The sequence below is a fragment of the Xenopus tropicalis genome, chromosome 3 (assembly GCF_000004195.4).
Source record: "Xenopus tropicalis strain Nigerian chromosome 3, UCB_Xtro_10.0, whole genome shotgun sequence".
Classification (NCBI taxonomy): domain Eukaryota; kingdom Metazoa; phylum Chordata; class Amphibia; order Anura; family Pipidae; genus Xenopus; species Xenopus tropicalis.
This window is the reverse complement of record NC_030679.2, coordinates 54384680-54398111: the sequence shown is the minus strand read 5'-3', so window position 1 is coordinate 54398111 and position 13432 is coordinate 54384680. Positions and strand designations below refer to the sequence as shown.

The window sequence follows — 13432 nt, the reverse complement described above, 5'->3', positions numbered from 1 at the left end:
TTGGGCCAATAAGCTACTGGCTTGGTCTGAAGGTGTCAAGTCAGCAGCTTTTATTGGCTGTGTATGGCTATCTTATCAGTTACTTCAAGATTTGCGCCTCCTTTGCAATAAAATGGCTTTACTATTGTAAATTAAATATACTAGATATATTTTTATAAACACATATTTATAAAGCGGAAACATATTCTGAAGACTGTACAATAAATTGGTTTATACAATGCAGATTACATACAAAAACAGCTTTTCTACATGTATATTCTTGATACATTCAAAGGTAAAACCTTCATCTCAAACCTGCATATATGATAGACTACTGAAGGGTGCTTGAACAATGTCTACTTTTTTTTTTTTTAATTCAAATGAAATACTATATATACTCGAGTATAAGCCTAGTTTTTCAGCACCCAAAATGTGCTGAAAATGTCACCCTGATGCCCCCCCCACTGATGCCTCATTTAATGTAACTTTAATGTAATTTTATTGGTATTTATTTTGATTATTGAAACTTAGCAGTAGCTGCTGCATTTCCCACCCTAGGCTTATACTTGAGTCAATAAGTTTTTCCAATTTTCTTAGGAAAAATTAGGTACCTTGGCTTATATTCGGATCGGCTTATACTAGAGTATATACGGTAATATATATACACATAACAATACATTCTGTAAAGTAAAGATTATCTACAGTACTTCAGAGCATATATTTACTAGTATTTGATCACCCATGCTGTATTTATCAAAAGAACAACCCAGACTAACTTTAACTTATTAATCATACTCTTGAGCTACTGCTTTTTAGAATATCATGTCCTGACAGGAAGAAATGGCAACACCCTTAACATTTGCAAGGTACGATTAAACAAAAAAAAAAAATAATAATGCGCTTTAAATCTGATAAGGAAGAACTCTATCACTGACTGACCCAGCATTCTTGCGGCAGATAACTTTTTGCCAACCTGGGTTCTTTATGAAAACAAGGCTTGAGAAATGTGAAATTTTGTAGATATTGTTCAGAGCATTAAAAGGGATACTAACCTGTAAAACATTTTATTGGACTGAAAACTGAAGTTAAATGTTTGGTTAACTAGTGCTGAAAAAAAGTTTAGTTTTTTTTTTTTTTTTTAAAAGATTCAGAGGCAGCTTTATCAGATTTTAAACTAGGAAATCCTAGAGGATAGTTCTCACTGTGTAACCAAACTTTTCTGAGGGTCAGGAACAATATACACAATGTGCATCAATTCTTCAACATCTAATAGCTTTCACACACCAGTGTTTAACAGAGGAGTAGTGCTCAGAAGCAGCACTGATTTAGTCTATGAAGCAGCACTTGCAAGCATTTTGCCGTTTAATTGCAGTAGAAGCAAAAATGCTAGCAACCTCCTCATGAGCAGGTGCCCTTAATAGTCCAAGGATGGGTCCCAAAACAGATGAATTGCATCTATAAGAACAAGTGCTTTTAGACGATTCTCAAAATATGAAATGGAGGGCAATTTAGGTTTAGCCTGTGTGGTGGGACTAGTAAAACCCAAGCGAAGCACATGACATTGAGCTATGAGTCATTAGGCAAAAACTAAGCAAACCCCCCATCTTTATCACTCCATGGCACAGCTTCTTTTTATTACCAAATGGCTACTATTACAAGACCTGATTGCAACTGCTACAAAACTACCAGTACCTTAAGTTAATGCTTGCAATAACCAATACTAATCACTTACAGGCAGCAAACTTATAATTATAGATTGCTTACCAGTTCTGCTCCTTTTTCTTATGGCAGCGTTTACCTGTAATGAAATCCCTCTCCGTTTACAGAAATAATCAGGTAAACAACCAATCAGTCAAATGCTAGTCACCTAGTTACTGAAGAACAACAAACCATGACTTCCAGCCATAAGCCACCCTCAATAGTAATGTACCCCTACACATGTAAAGCTGGTTACTATTTTTCCACTAAAAGTCTAAAAGTACCAATAATAAAATATTTTGCATTCTAACATGTATGTTAATTAACATCTATATGGTTAAGAGATTAGATCACTTGCAGTCAGTAAACACAAATAATGCACTGGTATCCCCTAAGTCAGTGCTGTCCAACTTCTGTGGTACCGAGGGCCGGAATTTTTCCAGCCTACGTGGTGGAGGGCCGATAATGGAAGCCAGTTTGACCACTCCCCTTTTTAAACCACACCCACTTGAAACCACACCCCTGTTATCACATGACCATACCCATATTAATGGTTGTAGTACAGCAAAAACCTGCCATACTCTGTCTTTCCTACCCTGCCTGGGTGTGCCATACTCTGCCTGCCCTATGCTGCCTGTGTGTATGGCACACACAGGCAGTATACAGTGACACAATGCTGGCACTGCTCCTACAGTCTGCACAATAACTATATATTAAAAAAACTTTTTAATTGCAGTACCACCTCACTATATGTTCTTTTTGTAGTGTGCAGGGTTTGTTTGTGGGTGTCTGAGGTGTGAACAGGGGAACAATGTGGGTGATTACAGCCTGAGCCTGAGGTGTGAACAATGCAGGGGGTGAACAATGTAGGTATTAAAAGGTGTGAACAACATAGGGGATTACATTTTTAAACAATACAGGGGATTTACAGCCTGAATCTGAGGTGTGAACCATGCAGGGGGGGCAGTTAATCACAGTACTGATACCATTTAAAGCTTACACAAGAGTAAGCCATCAAAGCAGCCAGACAGGTGGGGGGCCACACAGAGGGGGGTCGCGGGACGCCAGTTGGACAGCACTGCCCTAAGTAACTGAGGCTCACACAGGAATTAGTCCTAAATGCTATTCAAAGCACTTGCTACTAAAGAAGATGGTTAAAACAGGATAACACCAAACTGTTTCAGTAGTTAAAGGCCACACATAAATCACTATTATTAACCATAAGAAATGCAGTGGAAACACATACAAATGAAATAAAACACATTATAGTGTAATATGTACAAGACAAACTTGTTTAAAACCCCATCTGTGCAGAGTGTAAAGTGACAAACAAATTCAAAAGGATAAACAAAATAAGTGTCCACCACCGGCTCACACTCACCAGAACTAAATAATAATGGACAAGGATCAATTCTGATTGAAGTGCCGGACAGATTCTCAAAATGTTAAAAAGGCAAGAGAGGGCAAAAATAACATAATACCATTTATTAGAAAATCAATCCTGCACTTTGCAGGCTACTCACAATGTGTAAGAAAAGGGGCCCATTCAAAGGGGCTTTTTTTAAGAGGAAGCAGCAAGCAACAACATTGAGCACATCACAGAAAACTTACATCAAAGATAAACCACCAATAGCGCTGATTATCACATACAATATTTTTTCTTAGACTTATTACGCAGCATGACAGTGTTTTTTTTTACCATGTCATCATCCACTTTTACCTATCCTATGTAATAAGAATACAGCAAACAACAGTGTATTTTAAAATTGGAAAATTGTTTTTAAAAGCTGCTCTAATAGAAAAATAGAGGACTAATCAATTCACAGGTACAAATGTAGCATTTACCCGAAATTAAGGCATGCAGAAGTTTATACTAGCTATTAAAAAGGTTTTCAGCGCTACTTACTGCCAGGTATTGCTGTTAGAGATAAGCTTTAGAAATATTCTATGAAAATGAAACAAGTTTAATAACGGTGACAACACAAGTTGTTACTAGTTCACAAATTAAACTTGCCTTTACTTGGAAATGTATTGTAACATTCATATTATTTAATTTTCGTGTCACTGCCAAGGCAAAGAAAGAAATGTGCTTTATGAAACATTTCATGCACTGAGAGCAAAAGACATACAGTTAAGGGAGCTGTTAACCAGAATGCTTGGGACCTGGGGTTTTCCGGATAAGGGGTCTTTCTGTAATTTGGATCTCCTACCTTAAGTCTGCTAATAAAATTATTTAAACAGTAATTAAACCCAATAGGATTGTTTTGGCTCCAATAAGGATTAATTATATCTTGGTTGGGATCAAGTACAAGGTCCTGTTTTATTATTAAAGAGAAAAAGGAAATCATTATTAAAAATATGAATTATTTGATTAAAATGGAGCCTATGGGAGATGGCCTTTCCCTAATTTGGAACATTCTGGATAATAGGTTTCCGGATAAGAGATCCAATACCTGTACATGGCAAACAATGTCCACTAGGGAGCTCAAAACTGTGTTGTTTAAGATTTCATTGGTAAAAGGCACAGCTTAACATATGCTCTTTCTCATACATCTAGACCACATCTATCTATAGCCATCTGCCTTGGACTATAGACTGCAAGGTAAATGGAAAGACCTGCAACTTGTAAGGGTAAAGACACATAAAGCTATTTAGTATCACATACTTGTCGTGGCTACTAAGGCTGACGGCCCATGGAGTAAATTAGTTGCCCTGTGATAGATCTCTGCTACCGCGGGTGACTAACCACTCCAATATGCTGGCTTTTCAAAGTCACACAAAATTTCCTCTTTCCGGCAATTTTGTGTGACTTTCCACCGGTAACTCCTATTGTTGCCAGTAGAAAGGCATTTCAGAGTGGTTAGTCACCTTGGGTAGCAGAAATCTATTGTGGGCTACTAACTTGCTCTGTGGGCCATCAGCCTAAAGGCCAGAAAATACACTGCCATAGACAATACTGAGAATTGCCTCTGCTAAAATACATGTAGTGCAATTATCAGTAAATAATTAACATTATCTATTTTTGTAGCCACGACAAGTAGCTGCTACTACCAGCTCAGTGTGTCTTCACCCTAAGTGAGAACCCTCACATAGTAGTCACTTCCTACAATGGTTGTTAACTGAACAAACTGAAAAAAGCATTGTGTCATTTCCTGTCTACTCAAAAGAACATACCTTTCTAACACTGTCTGTGTTAGATATCAAAGAGAAACATAAGCAGAGCCTTACAACAGAAGCAGAATCATTTGTTACTTTATAGTAGCTCAGTCAAACAAGTTCTGACTTATTGCTGTACTGACCCATTATAGCAGGAATGTCTGCTTTGTTGTAGTTTTAGTTCATACAGAAGTTAGGAAAACTATATTTGATGTCGGTATTCTTAATAAAAAAAAAAATAAAAGTGATAGAAAGGACTATACTTTTTTTTAGGAAACAATGGCAACTCATGCAATGGTTAATGTTATGTTTGACAGGAGTAGATTATTATAGGGCATATTTATTAAAGGGTATGCTTGGGTGGAGGACCCCCTTTAAGCTCTGCTTCCATGTTCCATCATATAACTAAATACAAAACAAATAAAGTACAGTAGACTGAAAAGTTACAGCTGTCACTTAGCTGTTGCTCTAAAACTCCCAACCCCCCATCCACTCCCTTGGAAACAAAACTGGGGGACAGCCCCAGGACATATATCTTGGGCGTAGAGTATTTCTTCAGATAATTGCCTTTGCCTTTTTAATACATTTATTCATTGCCCCAGGTGGGTAATCATTACTAACCGTACTATCTATGTACAGGTAAACAGACAATATGTTTGAACCTGATTTAAAACACACGGGTGAGCTTTATAGCAATTTGTTACTTGAATCACTCACTACAAAACAGCCAATTACTTTATTGATTACTCATTTATCTCGCATGCTGTGATCAATTCAAATTGCAGTTTGTGCAACGTATTTTTAAAAATGGCTCGGTGCGTTTGGCTTTTTAGAACACACCTGTTTCGTGCGACGGATCACGGTACGGATGACAGGACGTCACCCTGTTCACAACAAGCTAAGGAAAACTATGCAGGTTTGTCATTCTTTGGTGGTGGGGCGGGACGTCCCCATCACAAAAGCATTCCAAGCTGGTATTCAGGGCTCTCAAAGCAATCCCTGTTGCGTTTGAGCAGAGAATGAGAGGAGAAAGAACCTAAGCACACTCACTTTGTGACGTTCAGATCACAGGCGCAGCCGACGCCCCGGCAAAAGCAGCGCGGGGAATCAAAGTGAGTGCTAGGCTAGAGTTCCGCCATCACGTGATCGGAAGGAAACCCGGCCTAATCGCGCATCTTCTCGCGATATTTCTTCTGGTTAATCAATTTCGCGCACGGCTTGCTTAGACACGGCGCTGACATTTAGCGCATGCGTAAAAGACATCATGCTTAAGTCATATATTTGCGCCTTCTAACACCTAGCAACCAAGCAAGCCGTAGCTAGACGGGAGGCGCAAAAGAAACCGGTAGGTTTCGTTCGTATATGGGATGCTTCTTATCGCCAGGCGCACAGAGCGCTTGCATCCGATGTCTGGGGTTGATGCAGTTTTCTGAGCACAAACATGGGGTTGGGAGAACATATATAAACATGTTAGGGGACCTTTAGCCTTAACGTTATATTCAGGGTTATAATATAACTTCGGGCCGAATTGTATTCCCGGCCACGATTTGACAGGAATTAGCGTTTGATTAGCGATAAGCGAAACATTGGGGGTCATCTGCAATTTCACGTTCGTTTTGGGCGAAATCGCGCGTCACCCAGCGCCCATATTTACTGTGGGTCTGCCCTCTCCCTCTATAGTTACATCGCTAGTCACACTATGGTCCCACATCACCTAGAAATTTGGGGACATGTCTAGAGAATCCAGCTAGCAGGGTTGAACTGGTTGCAGTTCAATTTCAATGCAATCTGTACTGCCCAGCAACATGTATATATTAGTGTACCTGATTTTTCAAGTGATCTGGTCACCTTACCCATCTATTGTACAATGCCCTGGCACTTTAGAAACGCTTGTTAATAAACATATCAAGAAAACTTTCTTGCTACCCAGCTATAGGGCTATATTTATTTAAATATATAAGCACCTGTAGTGTAGGGCTATGTATAAGGAGGCAAGTTTAGGGATTTGGTTCCTATATTAACAAAAAAGCTTAAAAAATGACATCTGTTTGCAACTGGGTTTTAAATGTTAAATGTGGTGGCCTCAGAAGTGGACACAATGCTTATGCCCTTCACAGAATTGTGCCCGTAGTATCTGCATCCAAAGCTATTAAAAGTAAGGCATACCTAATTTGAATTAATTGCTTTTTGCTCCCTAATGGTGGTTTAAGACTCTAAACCAGGGATCCCCAACCTTTGTTACTTGTGAGCCACAGTCAAATGTAAAAAGACTTGGAGAGCAACACAAGCATCATAAAAGTTCACTGAGGTGCCAAATAAAGGCTGGCTATTAAATAAGATTGGCTATTAGGTTAACCTCTATGCACATTATCAGCTTACAGGGGGCTTTATTTGTAGGAAATCTTGTTTATGTTCAACCAAAACTTGCCACCAAGTCAGGAATTCAAGAATAACTACCTGGTTTGGGGACACTGGGAGCAACATCCAAGGGGTTGGGGAGCAACATGTTGCTCACGAGCCACTGGTTGGGGATCAATGCTCTAAACTGTTAAAATATGATACATTAGTTTAACATCAGGCCTGTTTAGCATACTGGCTGAGCTTTATTGAAGTTAGCTGCTACAATTGATACATTAGTTGCTGACATTTCTCAGATGCTGCTGAGAAACACGTCAACTAATATAGCAAATTGTAACAGTTAAAATAGTCTACACCAGGCTCTCCTTAAACTGTTAGTCGGAAATACCATATGTAGAAAAATTAAAGTTTAAACTTAAATCTTAGTTATTGTTGGTGTACTGTTTGAAAATAATTGAACTGAAAAAGTGAAAGGTGAACAATCAAGCACTAATCTCCCCACAATGCCATCCCACCGGCAAGAATGTAAAAAGTTGAGAGGAAACTCCGGACGACTTTGGGAAATCATCGTGATGTGTATGCCACCCCATCGGCAATTTACATTCTTGCCGGTGGGATGGCATTGCGGAGAGATTAGTTGCCCCTGGCAATGAAGATTTGTCGCGAGGCGACTAATCTCCCCATCTGCCACTGCCCTAAAAAATGAAAGTATGTTAAAGTAACTAAATTGTTATGTACACTGGTAAAAGTTGTGTATTTGCTGTAAAAAGACTACTATAGTTTGTATAACTGATCTGCTGTCTAACCATAGGGTCAGCTTTTCAAGATAAAAAAAGAGAAAAGGCACATGTTAGATAGGTTACGGATAATCTTTGTAGATTACAGTGCTGTTCTACAGAGCTTATATGTAAAGCAAACAAACCACTTAAAGGAACAGTAACACCAAAAAATGTAAGAGCTTTAAAGTAATAAAAATATAATGCACTGTTGCCCTGCACTGGTAAAACTGGTGTGTTTGCTACAGTAATACTGCTATAATTTATATAATAAGCTGCTGTGTAGCCCCGGGGGCAGCCATTCAAGCTGGAAAAAAGGAGAAAATGCACAGGTTACATAGCAGATAACAGATAAGTTCTGTAGAATACAATAGTGTTTTATCTGTTATCTGTTATGTGCCTGTGCCTTTTCTCCTTTGAATGGCTGCCTCCATGGCTACATAGCAGCTTATTTATATAAATTATAGTAGGGTTTCTGAAGTAAACACACAACTTTTACCAGTGCAGGGCAGCAGCACATTATATTTTAGTTACTTTTATACACTTTCATTTTTTGATGTTACTGTTCCTTTAAGTGCATTTCTTTGATACACTGTTATCCTACAAGCATACACAAGCAGGCTTCATTCATTATACATTTCACCTGCTATACCTTTGCTCTGTCAAAGGCCAAACAGGACTTCTACAGAACTCTCATTTGCAACAAATCCAATTTGACACCTGTTTTCTGTATTAAATATGCTTCAGCGTATGTTCCAAGAAATTTACTACATTTCTGTACTCTCCTTAAGACTTGATGCTATCCATCTGCATTTGGCACTTACCTTCCGCTGCCTCATAAACTCAGTTGAAAACTGTGGTACTTATTTTTTTTTTTGTTTAATAGTCTACTGGCATTCTGAGTTTTAAAGGGGTTGTACAACATTCACAAATCTAACAGTTTGCATTAATAGAACAATTTTTGCCATATAGAAAGTTAACAAAAATTGTGTAGCACCTCAGAATAATCCCTCTGCTGATTCTTCACTTCTGCACAGATCCTGTGTTGGGGGCAGGCCCGGATTTGTGGTGAGGTCAGAAAGGCCCAGGCCTAGGGTGGCACAAATTTAGGGGGCGCCACGCCTCTCCCCACTGCTCCGTGAGATTAATGGGGGCAGCCTCGGGGGCCCCAGTATAAGAGGGAGAGGGGTTGGGGGGGGGTGCATTGACCTCTATAAACAGTACAGTTGCTTTTTTACTTATGTGATGTCATGCATAGTACTGACAGCAGACTTAACTCCTATTGGCTGTGTCTCCTGTCAGTCTAACATTGCTTCCTGTGCCTGTGGCAAATCTAACTTTTTAATTTATGCTTCTGGTTAGAGTGCACAAGCAACTATTGAATTGGTCAAATAGGAAAAAAATAAAGGCAAAGCCTCGACGTGACAATGTAAGCATATAAGTTGTCAGTGTGTCAGGGTCAAAATAGGCCACTCCCATCCCGTCAGAAAACAGATCAGAGAAGGACATTTGGCAGGTATAAAAAGTAGCTTTTTCAGTGTCTTTGTACTTTTTGTAATGGATTTTCCAGCACTCTAAGAACAATTTAATAAGATTTGGAAATTAAAGGTGAACAACACTTTAAACACTAGTCTGTTTCTAGTAAAAACAACTATTTTTTACCAATGGAAATGATAGCCTTGCTTTAATAACCAAATGATTTACTTCTCTTTAAGTAAATATTGTTCTTTATATTACCAGAAAGTCCTTAAAGATGCCGCCTTCTTTGGATTGGGGAAGACTCATGAAAGTGGACCCAGATGCTCTTCCCAATCAAGAAAGAACAGCCAATGAAATGCAAACTACGATATCAATGGTTTGTCTACTGGTGTTTTACCAGTCACAAAGTTAAAAATTATAGACGTTTTAAACACAGAGCACAAAGAGCAAGTATTATTAAATATACAAACTAAGGTTACAAATGGTACAGGTGATGAGACCATCACATATTTACATGAGTTTAGTGAATAGGATTTTTTTTAAATAAACTTTTTGTCATTTGCTTTATTAACAAACCTGTGTTTTTTTGTTATTATTTAAGCCAAACAGGGCAACAGAAATTTGAAGCTACTTGTGTTTAGTTCTGCTAGGTAGATAATGAGAGTAGCAGTGTATGGATAAAAAGTTGACCATTATGTAGGGGGATTATTTGAACCAAACATGAAGTGGCTTCAATTTTCCTGTGTAGCTCAAGAAATAACAAAAAGCTTTTTTTTCTGATTAAAATAATAGGCAAAACGTATATTCTGCACCTTTATTGAATTTATCCGTAAGTGAATAGTATTTATCCCTTTTATATTAGGAACAGACATCATTCTGAATTTTGTAATTTTTTTTAACAAAAAATGATTTGTCTTTCTTAGGTCAAAAGCACAGATATAAAAGATGAACCAAATGAAAACTTGATACAGCTGTTTCGAATTTCACAATGCTTGATGAAGGTATGCTTCCTCACATAACTGCTCTTTTTTTGTAACTTTATTTTGTCAGTAGTTCACAGCAAGTATATAGCATTATGCAATTGTAGTAGTCATCTAGTTGACAATGGGTTTAAAGCTCCATTTGTCCCTTCAATGGAAACTGATGAAAAGACTTTAACATTATCAAAATAATGGTTTTCTTGATGGAATTTTTCAGAAATTTAAATATTTTTCTGATATTAATGTTTTCTACTTTCTTGTTTAGTTAAAGGCTCAAGAGGTACAATTATTGTTAGAAGAAGCAGAGAAGGCAAATGAAGAACAACTGAAAACTGGTATGTGTCACAAAACATTATGAGTATTTGGAAAAAACAAAACAAAATTGTCATTTTGTAGGTATTGAAGTATTCATAAAACACACATTACTGCTAGCCTGTGTGGTTTTGTGTTAAAAACAAAACAAAAAAAAAAAACAGAAGAAAATTGCCTAAATGATTTTCTAAAATATTAGAAAAGCAAAGTTTAGCACCTTACAATCATTACTTCAGTGGGTATTAGGAATGGTTCCATGGGAGCAGTGCTTATTCTTTTTTTTTTTTGTATATTCTTTATTTATCATTTTAACATGGGATAGGTGAGGGTACAGAAAGGAATGGGGGGGGGGGGGGAGAGGGAATATACAAGCATGTTTTACAATCAGAATTATTGTTCACAGCTTGGGAGCAGTGCTTATTCTTATTCTTTACAATTCAGTAGTAAAGCCGCATATGAAAAATGCTATGTAGTTTTGGTCTTCAGAGCTGAAAAAGGGACACTATTGAAATAAAGTCCGGACAACTAACTAGATAAAGGGTCTCTAATTTCTCTGTTATGAAGAAAGGCTAGCCAGATTGGGATAGTTTGCACTGCAGCATAGGTGCTTTAGGGCATTATCACACAAGGCTCTTCATCGCTAGACGGGAATCATTCTAATCTCATACTAAGGTGCAGTTGTGATGTTTTTGAATTTTCTCCATAAAGCAGTTTATTTGATAATTATATAGCAAGTGAGAAAATAAAAGGTTAATAAAATAACCATTACTTTTTGTTTTCTGGAAATTCAGACAAAATACTTGTCTGTTTATTATGACTATGGTTGAAACTACTTTCCTAAGGGCCCTACATAAAACGAAAGGTGATGTTTTTGGTAGAATCGGCACTCTCTTTGGCCATTTTACTTAATTCATAGATAGCCCTGCAGCTTCATTTTTGATTAATATTTCCTGTTTCATTTGACAGAAAACCAATTAAGAAACAGAGTAAAGCGTCTGGAGAATGAAATCGAGGTGAGTTTCTCTTCTATAGATCTTTATTATCACTTTTTTTTTCATGTCATATATTTTAAAGCACTCCTGTTTTGTGTTAAAGGAGAAGGAAAGGTAAAATTACTGGGGAGGTCCCAAAGTGCAAAGCACCCCCAAGTGATTGTAATCGCTTACATTATTCCTTGGCCGGTGCTCTTGTTAGGAGAAAACTGCACCAGCCCAGGGTAGCTGCGAACGAGTGATCCTCCTCCTCCTGTCTTGTTTCTTAGTGACAAACGCATGTGCAGTAGAGTGGAAACACCACTTTTTAAATTAAAGTTCGGCTTTTCACTTTACTGAGTATGCGCTGTTGGCATGAAGACAGAAGAAGGAAGAGGATCGCTACCTCGGACTGGTGCGGTTTTCTTCTAACAGGAGCACCAGCCCGGGGTATAAGATAAGTGATTACAATCACTGGGGGGTGCCTAACATTTTGGTACCCCCAAGTAATTGCACTTTTCTTTCTCCTTTAAGGGTTGAAAACTATTTTGTCTGTACTGTATGTGACGTATATTTTTTTTGGCAGGCTGTCACTTTGCTGTCGATGTAGCACATATGGCATCAGCAAGCAAACGGTTAATATTCTTTATATAGATATCATTTATACAGCTTCTATCTTGATTTTTATTTAGTAAACCTCAGTAACAGCCAATATGACTCAATCCTCTAAAGCCAATACATGCAAAGGCAATTAATGCAAATATACAGAGAGTAAAAAATCACACTGCATATAAGATTATGCATATTTGTAAATAATACATTTTATTAGTCTAAAAAGTGACATTACAAACTTGTAACTCCTCAAAAGCTTAACCTTGCTAGTTTACATTATATAGGATACATTTCTCTTCTACAGATTTTTAGGATATAGATAACCTCAGTTTAAAGTTGTTCAATTTGAAAGGCAAAGTTCAAATATTAGAATGTATTTTTTCTTGTTTTTAAAACAGGTGGCACAGCTATCCTCTGGTAGCAGAGATTCACGTTTTTTGCGTGAAGAAATTAGACAGCTGGAGGAGCAGTTGCGTCAGAGTGAGAGAGAATGCAAAGATATGGCAAATGAGTTGGAAAGGGAGAAACAAGTTAATGAACAAGTAAGTTATATCAATGACCACCTTCCTTTCATTTGTGTCGGTATATTTTGTGAAGCTAAACAGTGTTGTTATTGGAAGATACTAGGTCGTGTGAACAAAAATAAAGTACATTTTTGTAAATGTTTTTTTAGCTTGGAGACAAAAAGTTTTGTATTGTTCCTGTCTAACTGTAATGTTTTCATACCAAAGCAGATCCCATTTGACAGTGAGATGTAGTTCCCACATTACTACTATCTCAGTCTGGTACTTTTATTATTACTGTGATGTCCTGTGATGTGATTTTTTAGTGTTACTGTTCCTTTAAAAGATCAGAACCCAGGAAAACTTCCCTTTTGACAGTGTGTTCATTGTGCCACTAATTTTTACTAACTGTTACATTTTATTCCATTTTTCTATTGCCAGAGCCTTTAGAATGAATCTTTCTCGCTCACAATTACTGCATCAGTTGCATGCCAATCCAATTTGATTTCTGGTGTGGAACTTGACATTCTATACACCCTAACATTGAAGGGCTCTATAAAAATATATTGCATACAACAGCTTATATGTAAACCTCTGCTTCAGCTAAA

The 13432-nt window shown here is 37.6% G+C and overlaps 2 protein-coding genes across 7 annotated transcripts in view; one reads left to right on the top strand and one right to left on the bottom strand.

The window, feature by feature from the left end:
* Nucleotides 1-6055, bottom strand: part of tmtc3 (transmembrane and tetratricopeptide repeat containing 3) — a 41760-nt gene extending 35705 nt beyond the window's left edge. For 3 of the 5 annotated variants that reach the window (XM_031898902.1, XM_031898905.1, XM_031898906.1), the window contains exon 1: nucleotides 5884-6055. The gene's annotated coding sequence lies outside the window, so the exon portion shown is untranslated. Of the gene's footprint in view, nucleotides 1-1743; nucleotides 2086-5673 lie in introns of those variants that run through there. The other 2 variants (XM_031898903.1, XM_031898904.1) reach the window with 2 other exon arrangements.
* Nucleotides 6056-6092: 37 nt separating this feature from the next.
* Nucleotides 6093-13432, top strand: part of cep290 (centrosomal protein 290) — a 70962-nt gene continuing 63622 nt past the window's right edge. The window contains exons 1-6 of one of the 2 annotated variants that reach the window (XM_031898900.1): nucleotides 6093-6178; nucleotides 9708-9822; nucleotides 10370-10447; nucleotides 10692-10761; nucleotides 11705-11751; nucleotides 12720-12863. In XM_031898900.1, the coding sequence (XP_031754760.1) occupies nucleotides 9721-9822; nucleotides 10370-10447; nucleotides 10692-10761; nucleotides 11705-11751; nucleotides 12720-12863 (441 nt within the window). In that variant the 5' untranslated portion in view covers nucleotides 6093-6178; nucleotides 9708-9720. Of the gene's footprint in view, nucleotides 6179-8741; nucleotides 8827-9707; nucleotides 9823-10369; nucleotides 10448-10691; nucleotides 10762-11704; nucleotides 11752-12719; nucleotides 12864-13432 lie in introns of those variants that run through there. The other variant, XM_031898901.1, reaches the window with a different exon arrangement.